This window comes from Onychomys torridus, chromosome 6, assembly GCF_903995425.1.
Source record: "Onychomys torridus chromosome 6, mOncTor1.1, whole genome shotgun sequence".
Lineage (NCBI taxonomy): Eukaryota > Metazoa > Chordata > Mammalia > Rodentia > Cricetidae > Onychomys > Onychomys torridus.
The window spans coordinates 9,001,735-9,025,894 of record NC_050448.1 but is presented as its reverse complement, the minus strand read 5'-3'; the positions used below and the strand labels follow the sequence as shown (position 1 = coordinate 9,025,894).

Here is a 24,160-nt window from a genome sequence, read left to right as displayed (position 1 = left end):
GTAGAGTGCTTGTCTAGCAAGCACAAGGCCCGGGGTTCGATCCTCAGCTCCAAAAAAAAAAAAAAAAGTCACAAGGTGATAGAGGCCTCAACTCAGGTTTCAAGGGAAGTCCTGTGAGTCCAGCAATGTGTACGAGGGTCAGAATTCCGCAGGCAGTCCCTGGGTGTGATGTGGGAAACAAGAGTGAAGCTAGAAACGGAACCAAGATCCCGGGAAACTACAAGTGCTAGATGCACACAATGTCTGCTCCGGAAAGCCACAGACACCACTTCAAGCCATCTGGAGAGAACACGTAGTAAACCTCAAACGGTGAGCCACTGGGCAAAAAGTGCCAAAGCTCTTGAGTGACTATCCATGCACCTGCTTACGTGGCATGCATCTATGAGATTTCAATTCAGCCTTGCCGCGTTTAAATCTGGCTTTGGCTCCAATTCCTCTATTTCTTGTTTGCTGGAAGCTTGTGGCTTGCTTTTTAAGTTTTTAGAGGCTCACAGATAAGTTGTCTTGAGTCTCAAAAGAGATCCAGGGTGTGGGTTTTTGAACAAGGCTCAAGCTGCTGTGACAAATGTAATTCTTGGCTATGGAGTGCTGGACATGATCCTTTTGTGAGCCGGGGTAGAAAGTTATGCTTGAAGAAAATGTGTTCGGAGGCTGGAGAGATGGCTCAGTGGGTAAGAGTACTGGCTGCTTTCCCAGAAGTCCTGAGTTCAATCCCTGGCATTCACATGCTAGCTCACAACCATCTGTAACTGTAGTCCCATGGGATCTGATGCCCTCTTGTGCTGTACAAATGTACATGCAGACAGAACATTCATATAAATCAATAAGTCATATAAATAAGTTACTATTTATTTATTTTGTTTGTTGAGACAGGGTTTCTCTGTATAGCCCTGGCTGTCCTAGAACTCAGTTTGTAGACTGGGCTGACCTCAAACTCAGGAGATCTGCCTGCTTCTTCCTCCCAAGTGCTGAGCTTAAAGGCCTGCACCATCACCACCCAGCCAATAAATAAATCTCTTTTTTTCTTTAAAAAAGAAAGGAAGGAAGGAAGGAAGGAAGGAAGGGAAGAAGGAAGGAAGGAAGGAAGGAAGGAAGGAAGGAAGGGAAGAAGGAAGGAAGGAAGGAAGGAAGGAAGGAAGGAAGGAAGGAAGGAAGGAAGGAAGGAAGAAATGTCTTCGGGTAACAAGCTGTCAAGCGGTGGATGGACTTGAGGTTGTCAACTGTGTCATTTGGTTGGGTTGAGCATGCCTAGGGTATTAGTAAAGCTTGTTCCTGAGGGCATGTCCAGAGACGAGTAACCAAAGGGGGATGACCTGTGCTGAGTGTATATGGCACGATTTTACAGGCTGGAGCTTGTGTGGAACTAAAGAGGAGGAGGGAGAAAACCCCAGGTACAGGCGTAGTCAGCTTCTTGGCTGTGTCCTGCCACACCTTCTCTTGTCAAGATGGACTGAACCAGGGGCCAAAACAAATCCTCCCTTTCAAGTTCAATTCAGGTACTTCGTCATAGCAATGGAGGTCTAATATATATGGGTGTTTATATGTCAAAGAAAATCAGGACATTAGGTAATGTATTTTATAAAGAGCTTAATTCTTTTTTATTTTATGTGTATTGAGTGTTTGCCTATATGTCTGTATGTGCAATGCATGCATTCCTATTGCCTTCAGACACCGGAAGAGAACATCGAATCCCCTGGAACTAGAGTGACAGACAGTTGTAAACAGCCATATGGATTCTGGGAACCATACCCAGACGCTCTGCAAGAGTAGCAAGTGTTCTTAAACACTGAGCCAGATCTTCAGCCCTATTTTTAAAAATTCATTAGAAAGAATCTGGTTGGTATAAAAAGACATGTCAGAAAAAGACCTATTGGTAACACTGTAAAGACTGTGAAGGTTCTAGAGCGCGGGCTTAGATATTAACCACTGGTAAAAGCCAAGGGAAGTGGCTCTTTGTGCCAGCAGAAACCGGTTTCACAGGTTCCTGAGGAATGCTGAGGGCAGGCCCTCCTCTCTCCACCAGCAACTCTTCTGCAGTCCAGCCTGAGCTGAACCCTGATGGTCCTCTTGGACCAAGCCAGTGGGCCTGCCTCGTTTGATGGTGGTTGGTGTGTACATGCGTGCGTGCGTGTGTGCATGCGTGCATGCGTGTGTGTGTGTGTGTGTGTGTGTGTGTGTGTGTGTGTCTGTGTGTCTGTGTGTCTGTCTGTGTGTCTGTGTCTGTGTGTCTGTGTTCAGGGGGGGGGGGGGGGGGATGGGGTTCCCTTTGGACCCGACACAATGCAAGCCAGCTCGAAAAAGCTCCCCAGTCAGTATCAATTGATGTCCCAATGTGCTGTGATCAGTGTGTGTGGTGAATTAATTGTTTAAGGTTAACATGTGTGTGTCTCAGTTTCATGTCTGTGGCTCTGATAAATACCCTGTCAGAAAACAGCCCAGGGAGAGAGACGATGTGTTTGGTTTATACTCCAGGTTACAGTGTCACACCACTCTCCAGTCTAAAGGAGGGAGGAAGGAATACAGTCTTGCTCCCTGCTTGCTGGCTTGCTAGCTCCTTTACTCTTACAGGGTTCAGGGCTCAGCCTGTGAAATAGTCTCCCCACATTCAGGGTAGGTTTTCTCACCTCAGTTAACAATAAAGACAGCAATCCCCTGCATCCAAACATCTTGGAGACAATAACATTTTGGAATCCAATATTTTACACATTTAACAGAAGATAATATGGAGCTGGACATGGTGACATAGTATACCTCTAACTCTAGTGTAGTACACAGAATCACCAGTTTGAGACCAGCTTAAGCTAGAAAGAGACACTTTCCCTGCCAAGACTGGACCATTAACATTGTACCATGAATGGGGGAGAGGAGAGGGTTCATGAGGACCCAAGCTTCCCTAGGAGCTACAGGAAGTCAGAACTGGGGCTTGTGGGGAAGAAGAGTGATTGGCCACTGGTACAGGGTCTCCCTCCAGGAAGTAACTTCCCACCCACGCTCCTACAGACAATCTGAATGGAATGCTAAGTGCGTGGTCACAAAACAAACAAATATGACAGGAAATCAGGAGGGCTTGGGAAGGTGAGGGGGAGGGGAGAGGGCAATGGGACACAGGAAAGCAGGAGGGCTTGGGAAGGTGAGGGGGAGGGGAGAGGGCAATGGGACACAGGAAAGCAGGAGGGCTTGGGAAGGTAAGGGGGAGGGGAGAGGGTAATGGGACACTGATCAAAGAACAGTATACACAGAAATGAAATTCTGAAAGAATATTGCTGTGGATATTGCTCTGTGTAAATAAAGTTCTGATTGGCCAGTGGCCAGGCAGGAAGTATAGGCGGGACAAGAGAGAAGAGAATTCTGGGAAGTAGAAGGCTGGAGAGACACCGCCAGCCACCGCCATGAAAAGCAACATGTAAAGACACTGGTAAGCCACAAGCCATGTGGCAAAGTATAGACTAACAGAAATGGGTTAATTTAAGATAGAAGAAGCAGATAACAAGAAGCCTGCCACGGCCATACAGTTTCTAAACAATGTAAGTTTCTGTGTGCTTTCTTGGTTGGGTCTGAGCAATTGTGGGACTGGCGGGTAAGAGAGATTTGTCCTGACTGGGCCAGGCAGGGAAACTCTAACTACAAATGGCGCTCAGGCAGGGAAACTCTAACTACAGAATATTTTAAGTTTAAAAGATGTTTTAAAAAGGCATGTATGTATATCCATATATAAACACTGAAATATACGTGTGTATATGGCACAAATATAAGAAATATGTAATATTCTTCTTGTGATCTTAATCAAAAGCAGTACCTTTACTATGATGCTTGCATTAATACAATCTGATTTAAGGCTATGAAGAACTTCACATCAATTTAAGTTATACTTTGCAATCAAATAGTTATAAAAAACCTTCAGTTTTTACATAGTTTCAAAAATCATTAGGAAAATGCCTAGTGACATTTGAATTTCATATAAACAATAAATAAATTGTTGCTTTTGTTTGATTCATTTGTGTTGTGTGTGGTAAGAGGGTTGGGAGGTAAATAATTGTTAACATACATCCCAAGTATTAACCTAACACACACTAAGAGGAATCAATTTATATCTGGAATTCAAGTGTAAATTGACTGTAATTTTTTTCTTTCAAAATATGATTTGTTGGATTTTTGAGTTATACATAAAGGGTTATGAAAATGTATCTAGACGTGTCTTAATTGAAATACTATTTGTTTTGTTTTTGTTTTTTGAGATGGAGTTTTTCTGTGTAACAGCCCTGGTTGTCCTGGAACTCTCTTTGTAGACCGGGCTGGCCTTGAACTCACAGAGATCCTCCTGCCTCTGTTTCCTGAGTGCGGGATTAAAGGCGTGCGCCACCACACCTGGCTTGAAATACCATTAAGAATACTCTTCCTAGAGAGATTAGAGCCTTTTTGAAAGAAATCAAAAGTAAAAACTTTTAAAATATGCTTATATCTGCAGCAAAGCCAACCAGATTAATGATTCAAGATATTTCAAATGCTTGAAATAACATGATAGTCTAAAAACAATTTATGATATGCATTTTTATAAGCAATTCTTTCCTGTTTTGCTTTAAAATTCATTATCTATAAAACATCCTCTTATACAGTCACAAATTTGTACTGTGTCAAATAGCCCCACCTAATGGCAGAAATATGTGATTGCAGCCCTTCAGGGAGCCTGGAGTTACAAACGGTTAGTAAAAATACCATGTGTGCACCGTCCACATGCACACACTTGGATGTTCCTTTGTACGTCTCCTTTTTGTAGTTTTCTGGGGTTCGGAATACCCAGTCTCGTTCTTACAGGAGTCTCTTCCCATGGGTTGGACTATGAGATGGTAATATGTTTCTGTCATGTATAACCATCAGCTCCACTCCAGGTCCCCATTCACCCACACAGTAGAAACCTCAGTGTTTAACTTTCTGATTTCGAGAATCAGAGAAGGAAGGGACACTAGAAGTTATCAAAATTTGGGCCCTGTACCCTGTCTGGGAACCAGCTAAGAAAGTGGGTTTTTTTGTTTGTTTGGTTGGTTGGTTGGTTTTTTTTTTGTTTTGTTTTGTTTTTTTAAAAAGGTGTACCCTTGACTGATGTATTCTTGTACACGTTATCAGGGAGTGGCCAGGCTTGGACAGTGTGTGAAATCTCCCTGGAGTCGTTCCATTGTTCCAAAGCAAATTCCAAGACAGCACACATATTTTACATTGAGGTAACCAGGGCCCACTGTAGGTAAATGGTTCTGTCGTCTAGGATGTTAGAGTCTCTAGCATAAATCTCAGTAGTGATCTTACCCATCAGCTCTTTTACGTTTTAAAAACTGGTTGTTATTTTTAATTTATGTGCATGTGCCTGTTTGTGGGTATAGGCAGGCACCCATGTGGGTTTGTACTTGGAGGGGGGAAACATCATATAGAGCTGGAGTCACAGGAGACTGTAAGACACTTGGTGTAGGTTCTGGGAACCAAAGCCAGGTTTGCAAGCACAGTGTGTTCTATTAACAACTGAGCCATCTCTCCAGTCCTTTTGTGTGTAAAACTTTCCACTAAGGAAAAAATATATATTTAAAAGCCAAACTCAGTGATATGAAGTCATTTTAATCCATTTTACCCCCACCTATGGTTCATTCCTTCCTTCATCCCATGGCCAAATTCTGTTGTAATTTACACGAGATCCATATGAATAGAGCATATATATCATATTTGGCTCAATAAATATGTGCAAATTTAAAAAATAAGAAACAAACATGCAGCATGTCCATCCATTACACACTTTTGAACCAAACCCTCAGCTAGTCCCCACATGAGTAACCATTATAATCTTTCTTTTCTCATATGTTTCTTAGCCTTTTGCTAATTTCTCAAGCCATTTTTCTAATTAGTCTCTCCCAACTAATATATTTTGCATGATATTTTCAGCCTGTAGCATTTCACTTTCCTATAAAAATACACCCATTTCTGTTTCAACTTCCTGCCCTCTTTGTGCTCACTCCTCAGCCTTTTCCTCTCGTTCCCAGTTCCTTTCCAATCATGCCCTGTCTGCAGCTCTACTTCCTCCTGTGTGTTCACACCTCACAGACTAGAAGTGGTAGAGGAGACCGTGGAGCCAGGCTGGTGTCGTGCTTCAGATTCCAGCCGTGATGGCATCGTCATGAGTTCATCATTGTGATGGTAGTCTGAATGAAAATGGCCCCACAGGTTCGTAGGGAGTGGCACTGTTAGGAGGTGTGGCCTTGCTGGAGGAAGTGTGTCACTGGGCGTGGGCTTTGAGCTTTCAGAAGCTCAAGCCAGGCCTGGTAGCTCTCTCCCTTTTCCTGCTGCCTGTAGATCCAAATGTAGAACTCTTTACTCCTTCTCCATCACCATGTTTGCCTGCATGCCACCATGCTTCCTGCCATGATGATAATGGACTAAACCTTTGAACTGTAAGCCAGCCATAATTAAATGCTTGTGATGATGCCATGTGCCACCGTTAATTAAATGCTTTCCTTTATAAGAGCTGTGATGGCCATGTGTCTCTTCACAAAAATAAAACAGTAACTAATGTATCACAAATTATAATTGGTCTTAACAATTAAAACCTGAAGTCAGAGATCAGGGTGAAAGCTGAAAGATCAGAGAAGCAGAGCAGCCAGCCACTAGAGAGACTTCTTACCTCTACGGAATCCTCAGCCTGAAGGGGCCCGAGACCCTGCCTCTACAAATCCTCAGACTGAATGACCTAAGATCCTGTCTCCACTCACTTTATATTCCTGTCTCCGCCTCCCCAGTGCTGGCATTAAAGACATGCACTACCACTACCTAGCTCTGTTTCGATTTTAGACAGATTCAATCTCGTGTAGCCCAAGGTGGCCTTGAATTCCTGATCTTCCTGCTTCCTCCCAAGTGCTAGGATTAAAGGTGTTTGCCACCACTGCCTGGCCTCTATGGTTAACTAGTGGCTAGCTCTGCCCACTGATCTTCAGGCAAGCTTTATGTGTTAGATCACAAACAAAATATCACCACAAACTAAGAGAGATGGATCCATGGAAAACAGGACAATAGGAGCGCTAAAAGACGAATCAGTGAGGGCTTGCTGCACGAGTGTTAGGGCCAGAGTCTGGATGCCCGGAGCCCACATGAAAGCTGGCCTAGCTGTGAATGGCTGTAGCAGAAGATAAAGAGGATAGACAGAAATGGGAGGAATGGAGGAGAGGCGACCTGGAGACAGGCAGATCAGGGCGGGTGGGGGATCATGGGAGGGTTCACTGGTGAGCCAGCCAGTCTGAAATGGTGAGCTCCAAATTCAGTGAGAGACCTTGTCTCAAAAAGTAAAAAAAGAGGGGGCTGGAGAGATGGCCCAGAAGTTGAGATAATTTACTGTTCTTGCAAGAGACCCAGGTTAGGTTGCCAGCACCCACAAGGCAGCTCTGTAACTCCAGTTCTGGGGATCCAATCCCCTCTCTGGCCTCTGTGGGCACCAGGCACACACATATGTACAGACAGGCAAACACAAAGATGCATACAAAAATAATAAGTAAATCTTAGAACAAAGTAAGGTGGAGACAACAGAGAAAAACACTCAAATTCTACCTCTTACTGCCACAGGAACACACACACACACACACACACACACACACACACACACACACAAGTGCACTCGCACACACGTGCCCACCCATATCCATACAATGCACAGTGCACACATATAGGATAATATATAGAAAATCTTGTACATAGCATTGGGCTTTACCATCTCCACTAACACTACACAGTCTTGATTCATGTACCTGGAAAACAAGTCTTGAAATCAGGCACAGTGTTTTCTTCCATTGTAAGATAGTTCAAAATGTTTTCACTGCTATGGGTCCTTAATATTTCTGTATAAATTTTAGTATTCACAGTTTGTTGTTTTGTTTTGTTCTGTTTTTTAGTGAAAGTGAATGGACTCTTGGTTTCCTTATGGAAGATTCCCTCTCCACTTCACACATGGTGAGGGAGGAGGCAGCACTCAGACCCTCATGATTGGATTAAGCTATGGTAACTTCCAGGACTGACTTAGGGAAGGGTACCTGGCCTGCCTCCAACCACAGAGACTGCAGCCCTGAACTTACTCTTTGCTTGTCAGGTTGGGGTTTTGGTTGTTGTTTTTTGTTTTGTTTTGATTTCCTGTCACCTGCAATTTATTGACACTTAGCCATCAAGAGACAGAAAGGCAGGTAGGAACTAGCTTGGCACTCACGGGTACATCAAAGTATTCTGTTGAACATAAACATTTTTATAAGATGTGCCCTGTGACACAGTTGCTCTGTGAAAACACAAAGCAATAACAAAGAAAGCTGTTTAGAGTCGTGTCTCAGCACAGAGTCAAGAATGCTGATCCCCACCACCAACACACACACACACACACACACACACACACACACACACACACACACACACAAGTCTAACTCTTCTTAGCCAATATAATGAACTGCTGCTACTTGACCTCACAGCTCAGCTCTGGCTCTTCTTCCCACCTCTGAGGTAGATCTGTAAAGATGCTTGTGATGATGCCATGTGCCACCATAAATCCCGGCACTTGGGAGGCAGAGACAGGCAGACCTCTGTGAGTTCAAGGCCAACCAGACAGCCAGGACTGTTACACAGAGAAACCCTGTCTCAAAAAACAATCAAACAAAACAACAACAGAAAAAGATGCTTTTGATGGCTAATCTTGGCTGTCAGTATGACTAGATCTGGAATCAGCTAGCCACTGGCACTTCAGTGAAGGTTTTTTGATCCGATTATTTAAAGTGGGAAGACCAGTTTAAATGTGGAGGGCACCTTCTGATGGCAGCACACAGGAAAGGACATAGAAAAGCAAAGTTTCCTGTTCATGCTTACCTCCACGCTCACTGCAGGTTCCTCTGGGCTCACTGCAGGTTCCTCTGGGCTCACTGCAGGTTCCTCTGGGCTCACTGCAGATTCATCCATGCTCACTGCAGGTTCACCTACTGGTGTCTGGCATCTCTACTGATTCATTTGCTAATAACCAGCTCCTACCAGCTTCCAATACAGACCAAAGACCAGCAGCTCTCCAGGAATCTTCCAGGCCTCTAGTACAACCTGGAAGGACTGAGACACTCAGCCTTTACTGAGCAACTACTGAATTCTCACCTCTCCGGGGTGAGACAGCCATTGTCGGGCTCATCAACCATACTGTGTAAGCCAGTCTAACACATGTTAGAATACATATTCATTGTGTTGTTCTGTTCCTCTAGAGAGCCCTGACTGACACAGTGTCCACTTAGAGGAGGACTACTGAACCCCTAACCTGAGCAAGTCCCTACCACCTTGAAGCCTTTGCCAAATCGCCCAGTGTAAGCCCTTTTAACAACTGTATGCTCAGATGTCCCCCTCAGGACCTGTATCTTTGTGCCAGTATGTTCCCCAGAATGACACCAAACTAGTCCCCTCCCCCAACCAAATTGTCTGTTTTAGACTCTGATTTACCAAAACAGAAGCCTGCTCAAGAGTTGTTTGTTGTTTTTTAATTACTACGCTTTCTTTATTTTCTGCTTGGGGAGGGGGAGGCACAAACACACTATAGCACGGGTTTGGAGCTATTTTGCCAGGCAGGTTTGGTAGCAGATTTTAATTTCAGATTTATTTTACTTTTAATTATGTGTATTGGTTGGGGTTGGATATGTGCCATGAGTATAGGTGCCTCCATAGGGCAGAGAGAGGTATAGGATCCTCTGGAACTGGACAGGTGTTCAGGAGCTGCCTTACATGGGTGCGGGGATCGGACTCTGGTCCTCTGTAAGAACATTACCACTCTTTTATTTATTATGTACACAGAAGAGGGCGCCAGACCTCATTACAGATGGTTGTGAGCCACCATGTGGTTGCTGGGAATTGAACTCAGGACCTCTGGAAGAGCAGCCAGTGCTCTTAACCTCTGAGCCATCTCTCCAGCCCGAATATTACCATTCTTATTGCCATCTTCCCAACCCTTCCGCTGGGGGAGGGGGGCAGGAGGAAGAGGGGCAGTTAGCCATAGCAAGACCAAACAGAGATGGACCAGAAGACAGTCAGAGAGAAGGACCTCACAGCTGCAGTCCATCTCTTCAAAACTCCGACTTCCTCTTGATAGCTGTCTCATTAAATAAGGGAAACCTAAGCTTCCTTGTGGAACGTATTTTCCCCCAATTTTATTTATATTTATGTGTCACATTGGCTAGAAAGGAAAACCCTCAATTCTAAACATATTTCCGTGGACATTACTCTAATTAATTTTATATTTTATTTATTTATTTTTATTTTATCTATCTACTTATTTATTTATTTATTTTGGTTTTTCTAGACAGGGTTTCTCTGTGTAGCATGCATTGGTGTTTTGCCCGCATGTATATCTGTATGAAGGTGTTGGATCCCCTGGAACTGGAGTTAAGACAGGTGTGAGCTGCCATGTGGGTGCTAGGAATTGAAGCCCAGTCCACCTGGAAGAGCAACCAGTGGTCCTAACCACTGAGCCATCTCCCAGCCCGCTTCCTGTAGATGTTTATAAGAAGGGTTTATAACCAAAGGACAGTTTATTTGACGGCTTCCCCCCTTGAAGACACTGCCATTCATGCACCAATGTGCTGTAACTTGAGCATGGTGATATAGATCAACATATGCAAATGGAGCCAATGATACAATGTCCTAGACACTAAACAGCATCTGGTAACACTTAAAGCTATGACTCCAAAGACCTATCTGCTAAGACAGATCTGAGGGAAATCAGAAAGACTCTCCATTGCTGGTGGTGGTGAGAGTAAGAGTGGTTTCCATATTTGAATGCTTAGCCATCAAGCAGTGGCAGGACTTGAGAAGGATTAGGAGGTGTGGCCTAGTTGGAGGAACTGTGTCACTGGGGGTAGCTTTGAAGTTTCAAAAGCCCAAGAAAGGCCAGAGTCTCACTCTTCCTGCTGCCTGAGTGTCGGTGGAACTCTCAGCTACCTCTCCAGCACCATGCCTGTGATCTGCCATACACCCCATGATGACTATGAACTGAACCTCTGAAACCATAAGCCAGCCCCAGTTGAATGCTTTCTATTATAAGAGGTGCTGTGGTCCTGCTGTCTCTTCACAGCAATAGGACAGTCAACGACTAAGACTCTGCTTCAATGTCCAGAACTACGGCCAGACAGATGAAATGTGCTGTTCCCAGCAGCTAATAACATGCAATTGCTAAAAGTAGAAATATTTCAGAGAGATATTTCCAGACACACAAGTGCACATTTGAAAGTTGCCTCCAGGTAAATACTGGAGATACTCCACCTTGGGAAGAGGAGGTCATTAGAGGTGATGGAGAGCAAGACAAACTTTCCAATATACTATTTTTGTGAAAACTGGCTTGTTTTTATTTTTAAAGACTTAAAATTGCTTGATTGTGTGTGAGCGTATGTGTATGGAAGGGGATGTGGAGGTCAGAGGATCCCCTGGAGCTGGAGTTATAGGGAAATAGGAGCCTCTTAACTTGGGTGCTGGACTCCAGCAAGAGCAATATGTGCTTCTAACTGCAGAGCCATCTCTCCAGGCCATATAAAAAGACATTAAAAAAACACATATATACTCATCTGTGAATCTAAGGAAAAAAACCAATAAATTACATTTTATAAAATGTTGTAGAACTTACATAACACATACCAATCCAAAGTGTAAAGGACATCAAATATTAGTAAGTTAACAGATCTATGCCATGACTACCTTCATCAAGGGGAAATATGTTGGGAGCATCCATTTAAAAGAAAATCCCACACATTTTATCACTGCACTTGGGAATGCATGATCTTTCATTTTATTTTATGTGTGTGGTTTTGTCCTCATGAATCACTGTGTGTGTCACGTCTGTGCTCGCTGCCGGGCAGGCCAGAAGAGGACGCCAGGTCCTTGGAACTGGAGTTAGAGACAACAGTGAACCACCATATAGGTTCTGGGAATCAAACCCAGGTCCCCCAGAAGCCTGATGGTGCTCTTCACAGCTGAACCACTTCTCCAGCAGGGTGTGCAAATGTTTTATCAGATTAAAAAGATACAGGACAAGTTGACACACTGCTTTAATCCCAGCACTCAACGGAGAGGAAGCAGAGCTCTCCCTTCAGAGGTCAGCCTCATTTACACAGCACGTTCCGGGCCACCCAGGACTACACAGTCAGACCGTGTCTCAGACCTGAAAATCCAGGGGCTGGACAGATGCTCAGTACTTAAAAGCGCTGATGGCTTTTCCAGAGGACCACTTTCGGTTCCCAGCACTCAGTGGTGGAATCAACTATCCAGAAGTCCAGTTCCAGGGGGTCCGTTTCCCCTCCACCATCACTGTGGGCCTCAGGCACACACTGTGGTGTACAGACATACATGTAGGCAAAACGCCCATACATATAAAATAAGAATAAATAAATAATAAATAAAAACATAACTGTAATATCATGATCATACCCAGTAAATTTAACAATTATTACTTTAAAAATAATTCTTTTTCTTTTTGCCTTTCTTTTCTTTTTCTTTTTTCTTTTTGTATTTTGAGACAGGGTTTCTACATATAGCTTTGGTGCCTGTCCTAGATCTCAAGCTGTAGACCACATGGGCCTCGAACTCACAGAGATCCACCTGTCTCTGCCTCCCCCAGTGCTGGGATTAAAGGTGTGCACCACCACTGCCCAGACACCTGTAGCATGAATCTTAAAGGTACTTGTTAATAAAACTCAAACCCGAGGCCAGTTATTGGGGTAATTGCTGGAAGATCAGAGAGACAGAACAAGCCACAGTCCCTCAGCTGGTCTTGTTTCCTCAGACTGGAAGCTTCTGTGTCCTCATCCCAAAGGCTCTCAGCTGAACTCATATTTCTCAGGGTTATGGATAATGGTTCTAGGGTTGGGGGTAGAAGAAACTGTTAAACTCAGTACTCTCCGTAAGGAAAGAAAATATGTCTCAAAAAAAAAAAAAAAAAAAAAAGGGAAAAGAAGAAATGGAATGGATAGGTATAAGATATTATGGTAGACTATCATATACATTAGTAAACAAATTTAGTAATATAGCAGCCTTTGCACTGTTATGAATTCTTATATGTTGATACAAATATAAACTTTTTACATTCCTATTTAAGATAATTTGTATATTGATACAAATACAGAACTATGTTTGTTATATTGTACACATATTTTTACTCTTATGTGAAATATTTGTATATTGATACAAATGTGAATTTATATCTGTCATACTGTATGTATGTTCTACTTCTGTTTAAGATATTCTGTATACTGATATATATTTAGGATTATTATCATATTGCATATTGCACTATACATTCCTACCTCTGTTAAAGATATTTTGTGTATTGTCACAATTTAAAGTCATTGTCCTTTTACTGTGCATTTGCTTACAGACTGTTTGCCTTATTTATAGTAAGCTTAGTCCTTAGGTTGTTTAGGTAGATAAAACTTACATAGTTATTGTCACCTATGCTTGTCATCTCTATAATTATGTTAGTTAGGTTATCCAGATTTATAAATACATAGGTCAGATGGACAGGTAATCTTCAAACACTTCATGGACCTAGAGAACATGGCATTTAAATAACTTAGAATTCTGTTGATGTGAGACATAATTGCTCCTGGCAGCACCAATTTGATCCTGAGAGAATGTTGAGCTTCTAAGACATTTCCATTTGGAAGTTTGTCTTCTTGGCACAAAATGGCTTACTGGGCAAAGAACTGCCCTTGCCTCAACTGCTGACAGTACAAATGCTGTCCTTTCTGGACAAGCAGGACACAAGGAAAGTGACCACTATACTTTACCAAGACAGGGTAAGATGGTCTTTCAGAATTCCTGCTTCTGAAAATGGTCTGTCAGATACTCTAGGCCTGTAGCCAATTTGAATGCACCAACGATGCTGACAAACATTAGGTGACTGTCCAGGCTGCCAGCTGTCTCTGTCTACTCTTGCAAGACTCCCGAAAGTTGCTTGCATCCTTCTCCCATTTCTCAGGTATGATCATATTCCTTCTCAGGTCTTTGATGAGGTTGGAGATTAGCAGTTATAGTTACAACTTAGTATATATACATATATAATATCTTAGATAAAATATATTAAGTATTAGACTCAGGTTCTTTAGGATAGGACACCTTTTGGAATGATCTTTGTAACACGCCACCTACCCATGCCCTAGATTTCCCTGGATTTTACTATGTGTTTTTTGCTTGATATTGTTTGCACTTATTGTAATTCCAACTTATCTAGGTCATTATCCCTCATTACTCCTGGACAATATTTGATAACCATCTCTTTGTATATAGTCTTGTATTAGGTTAGAACTTTCTTATTTAGACAAAAGGGGGTGATGTAGTGGGTAGCCATCCCAGCATTGGCCTGGAAGTTCCAACCCCCATTGAGGCTTCGGTAATGGTCACGCCCACAAGGCAGGGCGGAGGAGGAAGCGGAAGACCAAGGATCGGGAAGAGGGCTTGCGCTTGGTGCCTGGACCCTGGACGCTGGAGGTAGACCGAGCAGAGTTCTCCAGAGAACACTGCCGGACTACGCTATACTTTTGCCAGACCCTGCAACCTACCCCTTCATTTGTTAAGTTAGCCCACAAAATAAACCTCCCTTTTAACTATGTGGAGTGGCCTTAATAATTTCACCAATAGACACCTTTATGAAACTACACTTTTTGCAGGTTGTTTATTTTCAAGAATATTCTACACAAATAAATCGCTCAAGATATTTACATTTTCACTGTTAAGCAATTTATCTGGTTGGAATCTTCAATCTCCCAAGCAGTGTTTGAACCCACCCTATCCAATATCTCTACCCCACTCCCCTCAGATGTAGAATCAGAGACCTGCACTACCACACCTGGTACAACCAGGGACCTGGATTTGATTCCCAGCACCCACACGGTGGTTCATAGCCATCTCTAACCCATTTCTCTCTACATTCACTTGCTTTTTAGAACTGAAGTTGCACTTGTTCTGATTTCATATTCTCACAGCTTTCTTTTATTGTTTTTGTTACACTTATTTATTTGTGTGTGCCTGTACATGTGCACATTTGATGGTGTGCATGTGGAAGTCAGAGGAGAACTTTCTGGGATCAGTTCTCTACTTCTATCACGTAGGGTGGGGGCCGGGATCGAACTCAGATCACTAGGCTTGGTGGCAAGTGCCATCTCCATACTCTTTCCATGCCTTGCAATAAAAGCAAGCTGGTCACAAACATTATCATGACTTCACTGGTGTAAGTTCTGCCCACTGGGTTTCTTTTCACCGTGAGTACTTTCAAGTTTGTGAAGGGATGTGGTTTTCCATACTGCTTACACGTAGATTTCTCTCAATTGTGAATTCTCTCATGGAGTGATAGAATGAATAAATGCTATCCCTTGTCTTTTACAAACATAGGATTTCTCTCTAGTACAGAATTTTTTCCCCCATGAATAATGGGCACTGTGATGGGTGAAGGCTTTTCTATAATGCTAACATGTATAAGGGTTCTCTCCACTGTGAATTCTTTGATGCTTATGTAATTCTTCCTTTTTGCTTTTTGTTTTTGAGGCAGGTCTCACTGTGTAGCCTGGGCTGGCCTGGAATGCTACATCTAGACCAGGCTAGTCTTGAAATCAGAGGCCAATTTGCCTCTGCTCCCCAAGTACTGAGATTAAGACATGTGCCACCATACCCAGCAAGTTTTGCTTTTTTAAGTAGCTGGTTTACCTTCAATATTGCTTCCCTGTCAAAAATGTCTACTGTACTTGGCTTTGCCAGGTTTCTTAGAATCATTTCCAAAAAGCCTATCCATGTATTACTTTTTTCCTCACTATGACTGAGTACCTGACAGAAATAAATAGGATTTATTTTGCCTGATGCTTCAGAGATTTCAGTCTCAAGTTCTTGGCTTTGTTGATTCTGGCACAGGGTAAAATAGAGCAACTCAGGGATGGAAACATGAAGAAAGGTTGTTCACCTCATTGTGCACAGGAAGGAGAGAGACAGACAGACAGACACCAGGTATAACCTTCATCACCATGTTCTCAGTCACATGCTTCCTCTAGCTATGACAGACCTCCTAAAGCTTTCAGAACCTCACAGAATTGTGCCCCCAGTGGGGGACCAAGTGTTCAGTACATGTTCATTGGCAGCTTTTCAAATTCAAACCACAGCAGCCCACAGATTACAGTGTGACTTTTGTCTAAAGTCCTACTCCTTTCTGTCAATGCCACAAATACAGTCCTTTGAAGAAGCTGGCTATTGATCCTGTAGAATTGCTTGAACGCTCGATCTAGGTTATCACATTTTCCTGGTGGCAGTTAGCATTGCTTTAATGCGTTTTGTATGTTATTTGGGTTTTTTTTTTTTTTTTCTTCTTCCTGTTAAGCTAGTACTTAGATCTAGAGTCTCAGTCTGTTTCCTTCAGTTGGAAAATAAAAGTGCATTTGGGAACTATTTCTCTTAAACTGCCAAGGCATCGCTTCAGCCCCCAGATTCTTGTTCTTAAGAAACAGGACTGAGCTGATGAATCTGCTGTGTCTAGGTATACACTCACATGCTAGTTAATTGAGAGTCTGAGGCAGTAAGAACCAGCTGGGTGTCTGCAGAGTCAGGGAGTAGAGTGGCCTGAAGAGGTCAGCTTTGGAATTCAGTAAATGGATTTACAAAAGATAAGCCAAAACAAACAAACAAATGAAATAGGTAAAATGCCGGGTGCCAGCTGATCCAGTCTCTTAACTTACAAAGGGCATGGAGCCTGGAGATTGGTAAGAGTGGGCTAGGCACTCTTGCATTGAGTAGGCTGCAGGAAGAGTCTTGTAGGTAAAGCACTTTGCTCTGCTCCCTGTTCCCACTGGGCACTTTTTGTTTGTGTGTGGGCATGTTCTCTTTAGCCTCTAGGGTACTGAAATTTCTTCAGGAAGTATCAACTTGGAGCTATTCTCTTCCTTCCTGGATTAGTCAGCTGGGGGGCGGGCTTTTTTCTAGGCCAGTTGTTTTAACCTGTGTATCCTAATCTTTTCCTTTGATGCTGTTGGTTTTGCTCATTTCAGTGATCTTGGTGGGTTGCCTTTCTTCATTTATAAGGGGTGGGTAATGTCTTAAATTACTTGACTTGGAGTTATTTGGATTTGTTTATCTAGGAACACACACAGAGATAAATGTGGCTTGTGAAATGTGAGGAACACATGGTTCACTGAGAAGTCAACTGTGGCCATGTCCAGGCCAGAATGCTCACTGTGGCTTACATTGAGACACAGGGTTTCTCTGTATCAGACAGTCTAAGGCAGGCTCGCATGGTTCCTGTAGCTAGGGCTGGAGAGAGCTAGCAGAGGAGGGAGAATAACCCTTGGTTAGTAAGTAGAATTTGGTGGTGTGGTCAGAAAGTCTGAGGCTTGTTCTTTCCACAGAGATTCATTTACACACTTCCAAAAATGTATCATTGGGAATCTTTCATTGCAACATTTGTGCCATAAACAATACCTTTAAAGAAGCTTTTTACTTTCTACCCATGGCCTCTGAGCATGGGGTGGACTGTGATGGCTAAATAAACTCTTATATTGGGCATCCATCTTGATCCCTAACAGCCATTTGTCTTGACTTCAAGTTCCTGGAAGAAAAGTTCCCAGTAACCCTGACTCAATGACCCCCACCACCACCTCCAGAAATACATGGCATGACCATCTGCTTTGTCATGATATGACTAACTGGTTTTCTGCTTCTGTAACCTGCTAGCCTCCAAGAGACGCAGGACATCCCCTTCTCGCAGGACTCCTGTCCTTTGGGAATTGTGCCCCCTTTGCTCTAAGAACAGTGTATGAGCAGTAAAGCAAAAGGATGGCATGTTGCTTCTGAGATTACTCTGCAGACCCAGCAGCTTCGATCTTGGTCTTCTCCCTGGAAGGGAGACCAGCTGGTGTGTCCCCAGCAGCCCAAGGCTACAGAACAGGCATAGGAATTCTGCTGGCAGTCCATGGGTATGCCTTGGAGCTAACTCTCTAGACCCATCAAATCCAAAGCCAACTTTTTTCTTAAAGGGCTGGATAGTAATCAACTGTGCTGTTAATACATTTTTTTTTTTTAAAATGGACATAGCTATGTTCTAAGAAAATTTTATGGAGACCAGAGATGGCTCAGTGTGTAAAGTGCTTGCTGTTTAAACATGAGGACCTAAGTTCAAACCCAGCATCTGTGTGAAAATTAGATGTGGTAGCATGTGCCTGTTACTATAGCATTGAGGAGTGGAGATAGCAGAATCCCTGACTTACTGGCCTGACTACAGGAAAATGTAGCTTCTGGTGGAGTAAGACACTGTTTCAAAAAGCAAGGTGGGGAAGCAATGGAGGAAGACATCAACCTGTGGCCTCCACTTATGTAGGCCTGAGCGCTCTCCTCTCCCCTCTCTCTGCAGCCCAGGCTGTTTGGATATGAAGCATCCCCCATCAAGGGTCATCTACTGAAGGCTCCACCTCCACTAGAAGCACTGCTCAGAGCAGGCTTTGCTGCAATGTTTTGAGCAGAGGAAATGAGTGGATCATGAGGGCTTTGCTTTCAGCATTGGGAGATTCACGACCTGAATTGACTGTTTTGTGGTGGAGAAATTGTTGAAGGTAGAATCTGGCGGCAGAGAGCAAATCATTGGGGTGTGCCTTGATGGGCATCTTGCTGTTGCTTTCCTGTCTTTGCCTCTTGGCCTTTGTGAGATGAATAGCTTTTGCTCCATCACATACTGCTGTCCCCATGCTTTGCCTCTGTGCGGCCCTGAGCCATGGACCCCAGTGACCTGAAGCCTCTGCCACTCTGAGCTAGGACAAATCTTTCCTCCTTTAAGGTGTTGCTATAGGATTTTGTCATAGCAACGGCATTTGACCACACAGGACCACAGTTGAGTACCTCAGAGCCTCAGCCACAGTCACTCAGCTAGGCTGCCTCGGTTGGCTTGAGTCTCACCAAGTGTGAACTACAGAGCTGAAGTTACTACCTTAGTACAGCTGTCCATCCTGAGAGATCTTTTGACTTCTCCGGTTTTCTACTTTGCAGGCTTCCTGCTGCCATCAGAAAGGGTTCAATGGAGGTAGCAAGGACATTGGGCCACAGGGCTCTTTGTCTGGAATGCTTCTCTCCCAGACATCTCCTTGGTTGGAGGCAGTAGCTCCATTAGGACTACACTGCAAGGGTTCTTTCCTATGCCCATAGCAATCCCTTCTCCCCTGCCCCTCCATTCCTTACTGCTTTTTTTCCATAGCATACTGTCCTGAAACATACAGTCCACTATTTTTCTTTTCTGTCCTCCTACACTGGACTATAAGCTTAATGGCAGTAGGAATTTATGATTAAGACAATATCCAAAGAAGTACCTAGCATGCAACTACCAAATTAACAAATACTTGTAAATCCTTAGCCCTGAGTATCTTATATAGCACAGTACATATTAAATGTTATATTAATTTGAAAGCTTTTTAATACATGACTACCAGATGCATTTTCAAAAGCTTCTTGTAGGGAAGGCATGAATGAAGGAAATGGTATTTGGGAGCCCTTGCTTGATCCTGTCTACATTCTGATTTGTTTTCTTGATAGTCTGATGTGGCCCATATCATCTATGAAAGCAAAGATGACCCTGAATATTTGATCCTGCCTCCACTTCTAGAAGTACTGGTTACAGGACTGATCCACCATGCCTTTTTGTGAAGGTTAGATCTCTTATCTACATCCCCCAGGCTCCAAGCCTATATTCAATTTCATTTGGCCATGACAAAAAAAATGTCATATTCATCTGACTGAAACATTTCCCAGGGCAACACTGAAACCTTTCAAGTGACAGGAGGGGCCTTTGAGAAATGACTGGGCTACGAAAGTAGACTCTTAATTAGGATTTAGCTTGTGAAACCTGACACTTAACTCCTATCTTCTACCCTGTAAGGGAACACATAGCAGGTTCCATGAACCAGAAATCAGACCCTGCCTACCTTCTAGAAGATACAAGGTAAGTTACTGTATATACCAGTACATCACTGTCTATTTATTCTCTGGAGAATTTCTGAATTCACTCATTTCCACCTTTTCTCCAAACACTGCAATAGACCTCTGTATGTGTCCATCCTGGCCTCATCAGATGTCATTGGTCTCACAATGGAATCTGCAGACATCTTTAACAGTTCCCAACCAACGCACTGGGGATCATTCTGAGTGTTCTTTCACTTGACTAGGCTACCTCTCTTTCCTTATGTTGTTTCCTGTTTAGGACAGATTCAAGTTGTTGCCTTACCTGATATAATTTAAGTTCCTTTCTAGTACTGAATTGTTTTCCAGCATCCTGTGGTACTCATGAATAAAAGCTAATAGGATGTTTCTATTTGCTACTTTAACACCAATCTGCCCAGTGCCAACAGAGATAAGCATGTTACCTAACCTCTTATGGAAAGGTAAATAGGACCCAAGGCGAAGTTAAGAGAACTGCCACACTGGGTAGTTCAGGAAAAGTGGGGACCACCTGACCCGCAGTCAAAGCAGGTCAAGACATTTCCTAAGGCTGCTTGTGCCAGTGCCGAGGGAAACACCTGAATACTGACTGGGAAACCACAGAGGTGGTCAAAAGTCACTTTCTTCTGCCTCATCTCCCATCTTGCTAGGGATTAAGAGCACATCAAGTAAATTTCTTAGAAGGGCAATCTGAAGATATCGGTGGTGAAGACTCCAATTGGACAAGTCAGCAACTTTCTCTGATGAGGTCTACACCAGTCAATTTTGTGGGCAAGAACTCGTGTTTCCAGTGGCATCCAGCTAGATTTCACAGGCAGTAAGCATAGAATTCATTCACCAAGAGCCTTTCTGTTAACTAAAAGCATCCTTTAGACAAGGTATGAGTCACTTAACAGCACCCTACTGGTGCTTAGAAAATTTACAAACCACACTTGTTTTAAGTATACAATGATTTTTATTTGCTGACAAAATCCAATTTTAGTTTTTTTTTTTTTTTTTTTGATTTTTTGAGACAGAGTTTCTCTGTGTAGCTTTGAGCTTTTTGGAACTTGCTTTGGAGACCGGGATGGCCTCGAACTCACAGAGATCTGCCTGCCACTGCCTCCCAAGTGTTGGGATTAAAGGCATGCACCACCACTGCCCGGCTTAATTTTAGTTGTTTTTTTAAGTCTACCAAAGGCAACTAGTCCTCAGACTCTGACCCATCTTCATCTTGACTAATCTGGAAATAACGAAGTTCGTAAGTCTCCTTGTCAGATGCAACCACACGAAGCCAATCACGGAGATTATTCTTCTTAAGGTATTTCTTGGTAAGATATTTCAAATACCTTCAAAGACAAAACCATGACTTCATTAAGATATATAATTCCTACTAGAGGTACACACTACCACGTCTTCCCAAACTCACTACCTAGTCTTTACTTCTAAGTAGATAGGGACAAGAGCAGCCTCTTAATGCTGTGTACAATTTACATCCCATGGAATCTGCTGTCCCTCTACCTACAAAATGCTAATTATTCTTTATGTTTCAATCTATCGGTAGAACAGCAGTGGCAGCCTCTTCATCCTGTCTCTATTGCACAAACACCTTAAAACAGATTAACAGGAATTTTAGCAGAATGCTACATTTTACACATCCTACAAAACATCCCATTACAATTTAAAACCCAAGAACTAACCTTTTAGAGAACTGTTTCTCAGAAACAACTGTAATTTTATTCTTCAATCGTTCAATGTGAACAACATTCCCAAGATTTCCAGTTTTTCCATTGACTTTAACCTTCTCCCGTAGAAACTGTTCCTGTTTTCAAACAGAAAAAATGCAAAACTAGGGAAGAAAACCCTAGACAGTCACTAGGGAAGGTACCCTAGGAGTACAGCTTAGGTTAATATTAAGTACTACATTTAAATGCCAAGAACTATACAATTATATTAAGAAAGACACTTACAAAATTTCCAGAATCAAAAATTCCATCTTCTACCGGATGAGTAAGGTCCAAATGAAACCTCCAGGTTGACTTCTTAGGCTTCTTGTCTTTCTGCTACAAACATAATCATGAACTAAATTATGTCCTATAATGGGGTTATACCAGAAACACTCTTCAATACCTAAAGGAACCTGTACTGCATGAAAAGGGCACTTATTGATTTAATTTGGTTTAAACCACACTTTGACAACTCCTACGGAAACTTCCCAATTTGCCACTAAATGCCTCACAAATGTAAAGCTATATTAGAAGATACGGTGAGATTGGCTTAATTACAAAAAAACTGTTTCCTACTGTAACTGAACAGAGAACCAACATACTTTCAATTTCAAATCCAAACACCCACCTGGTTCTGTCTAAATTTAAACAGCATATCTAAGCCTGCACATACAGAGTAATGTGTCCATTATGCTATTCCACGTCATCCACATAGACCCACCCAAATGACAATTAGTAAGTCTCCGCCCTCAGGTAGCTTTGTAAGCTCTTTCTCTCCCTCCAATTATCACAAACCCGGAACTAGCATTTGAGCTTATTAAGAAACTCGATTTACTCATGGCTGTGAAACGAAATCCCTATGGGTTTATGGTGTCAGCCATTACTCAGCTTTGAATCTTAGCTCAGCAATTCAAAAAAATTATTTGGTTAAAATGACTTTCCAAAGTGTTTAAACCACGCGTCTCACATTGCTAAGGTCGCGACCTCAACATACACAACCGGAGACCAGCCCCCCAAGCTCTCCTCTTCGGTCCCATAGTAGCGCAAGGTCATCAGGAGCCAGGAAGAAATCTAGAGCCCCGAGACCGACCTCGCGAGCCATCACCTGGCTAGACGCCCCGCGGGGCCGCGTCCAGCTCCCGGCCGCACGGCAGCCACGGAGGCTAGGAAACTCCGATCCTACCCCATCAGTGGAGATCCCGGACGACCCAATCGCGCGCTGTCTTCTCGACTGAGGCTCTCCCCCTCCCACTAGCTAGGCGCGAAAGGTACCTACACCACGCTAACAAGCTCGCACGCGCGGGCACTCACCGGCGCCATGTTCTCCCGCGGCCGTGAGAAGAGAATGGGCCTGCGCTGCGCGCACGCTTTTATGGGGAACCGTGACGTCATACGCAGAGCGCGCAAGCCGGCCGCAACTCGGAACCGGATATAGCCAGACGTGCACGTCCAGTCACCTAGGAAACAGAGGCGTGGCGTCGGGGGTGCGGATACGCTGGCGTTGGGCTACTGCGTGCGCCATCTAGCGGGCCGAGGAGTTGAACTCACTCTCTGCTCTTGGCTTCCCAAATTTGCAAGCCAGAGTGGAGTTCAAGGGTGCAGAAGTCATCTTGCTCAACTCCGGGCAAGGCCGAGCCTCGTGTTGCTTTAGGACCCTCTCTATTGCGATTTTAATCCTCCAGAGAAAAAGTTCTATGTTTTGTCTAGGATTTTACGGTAGAGGATGTCTTTCTGAGAAAAACACGTTGAGTATATGTTGGGTTTACAGGACAGACATAGTTTACTCTGTTTTCTACTGGCTTCACAATTTGCTGAGACCTAACTTCCAGTGCCTACAAGTACATTAGGATGGAGTTATCTTGATGGTAGAAAGAAAAAGAGCCTTTGAGTTTTGAATGTTTGTAAATTGATGGCCAGTCCAGAAAACTGGCATGCCTGTTAGTATTCATCAGTAACAAGTCTCTGTGGACTTGAGACTCTAGGATTTAGGGGCAGGAGATGGGATGGACTTTAGTTGTGGGTTTGGAAAAGTCCCTACAAGCAATTAGTTATAGGGTTAATACAGTCTAGAGCATGGAGCTAGTGGTACTGGAGTTCTAGAAGAAATCAGTTTCATTAAATTTTCGAAAATCTGTTTGCCCCAAGACCCACAAGAAGGAAGTTCATTTACTGACATAGTTTCAGAGGGTGAGTCCCTGACCATCAGAACAGGGAGCGTGGCGCAAGGGCACTGAAGCAGTAGCTAAAAGCTTGTGTCTTGATCCACCAGCGTGAAGCAGAGAGAACTACCTGGGAATGGTGTAAGCTTTTGAAACCTCAAAGACCACCCTCAGTGACACCTCTCCTTCAGCAAGATCACACATATCTCCTCTCCTTCCCGACTGGGAACCAAGCACTCAAATATAGGAGCTTATAGAGGCCATTAGCATTCAAACCAACAGAACATCTCACAGTTTTTTGTTTTTGGCAAGACAGAGAGCAAA

The 24,160-nt window shown here is 43.3% G+C and overlaps 1 protein-coding gene and 1 pseudogene across 2 annotated transcripts; both read right to left on the bottom strand.

The window, feature by feature from the left end:
• Positions 1–8,958, bottom strand: part of LOC118585538 — a 100,918-nt pseudogene extending 91,960 nt beyond the window's left edge.
• Positions 8,959–21,088: 12,130 nt separating this feature from the next.
• Rpl22l1 (ribosomal protein L22 like 1) lies at positions 21,089–23,059 on the bottom strand. 2 transcript variants are annotated; one of them, XM_036190813.1, is made up of 4 exons: positions 22,989–23,059; positions 21,921–22,013; positions 21,651–21,772; positions 21,089–21,299 (listed from the first exon to the last, which is right to left on the bottom strand). In XM_036190813.1, the coding sequence occupies exons 1-4, from the start codon at positions 22,995–22,997 to the stop codon at positions 21,155–21,157; spliced, it is 369 nt and encodes a 122-aa protein (XP_036046706.1). In that variant the 5' UTR covers positions 22,998–23,059; the 3' UTR covers positions 21,089–21,154. The 2 variants fall into 2 exon arrangements, with proteins under 2 accessions (XP_036046706.1, XP_036046707.1); XM_036190814.1 differs by having other exon boundaries at positions 21,921–22,010; positions 22,989–23,054.
• Positions 23,060–24,160: the final 1,101 nt, after the last annotated feature.

Bases quoted from the DNA above. Each gene is read 5' to 3' on its own strand.
- Rpl22l1 (XM_036190813.1), bottom strand. The intron at 21,773-21,920 runs GTAAGTGTCTTT...GTTTGAAAACAG, and splicing joins TTTTTGATTCTGGAAATTTT to GAACAGTTTCTACGGGAGAA. The intron at 21,300-21,650 runs GTTAGTTCTTGG...TTGTCTTTGAAG, and splicing joins GAGAAACAGTTCTCTAAAAG to GTATTTGAAATATCTTACCA.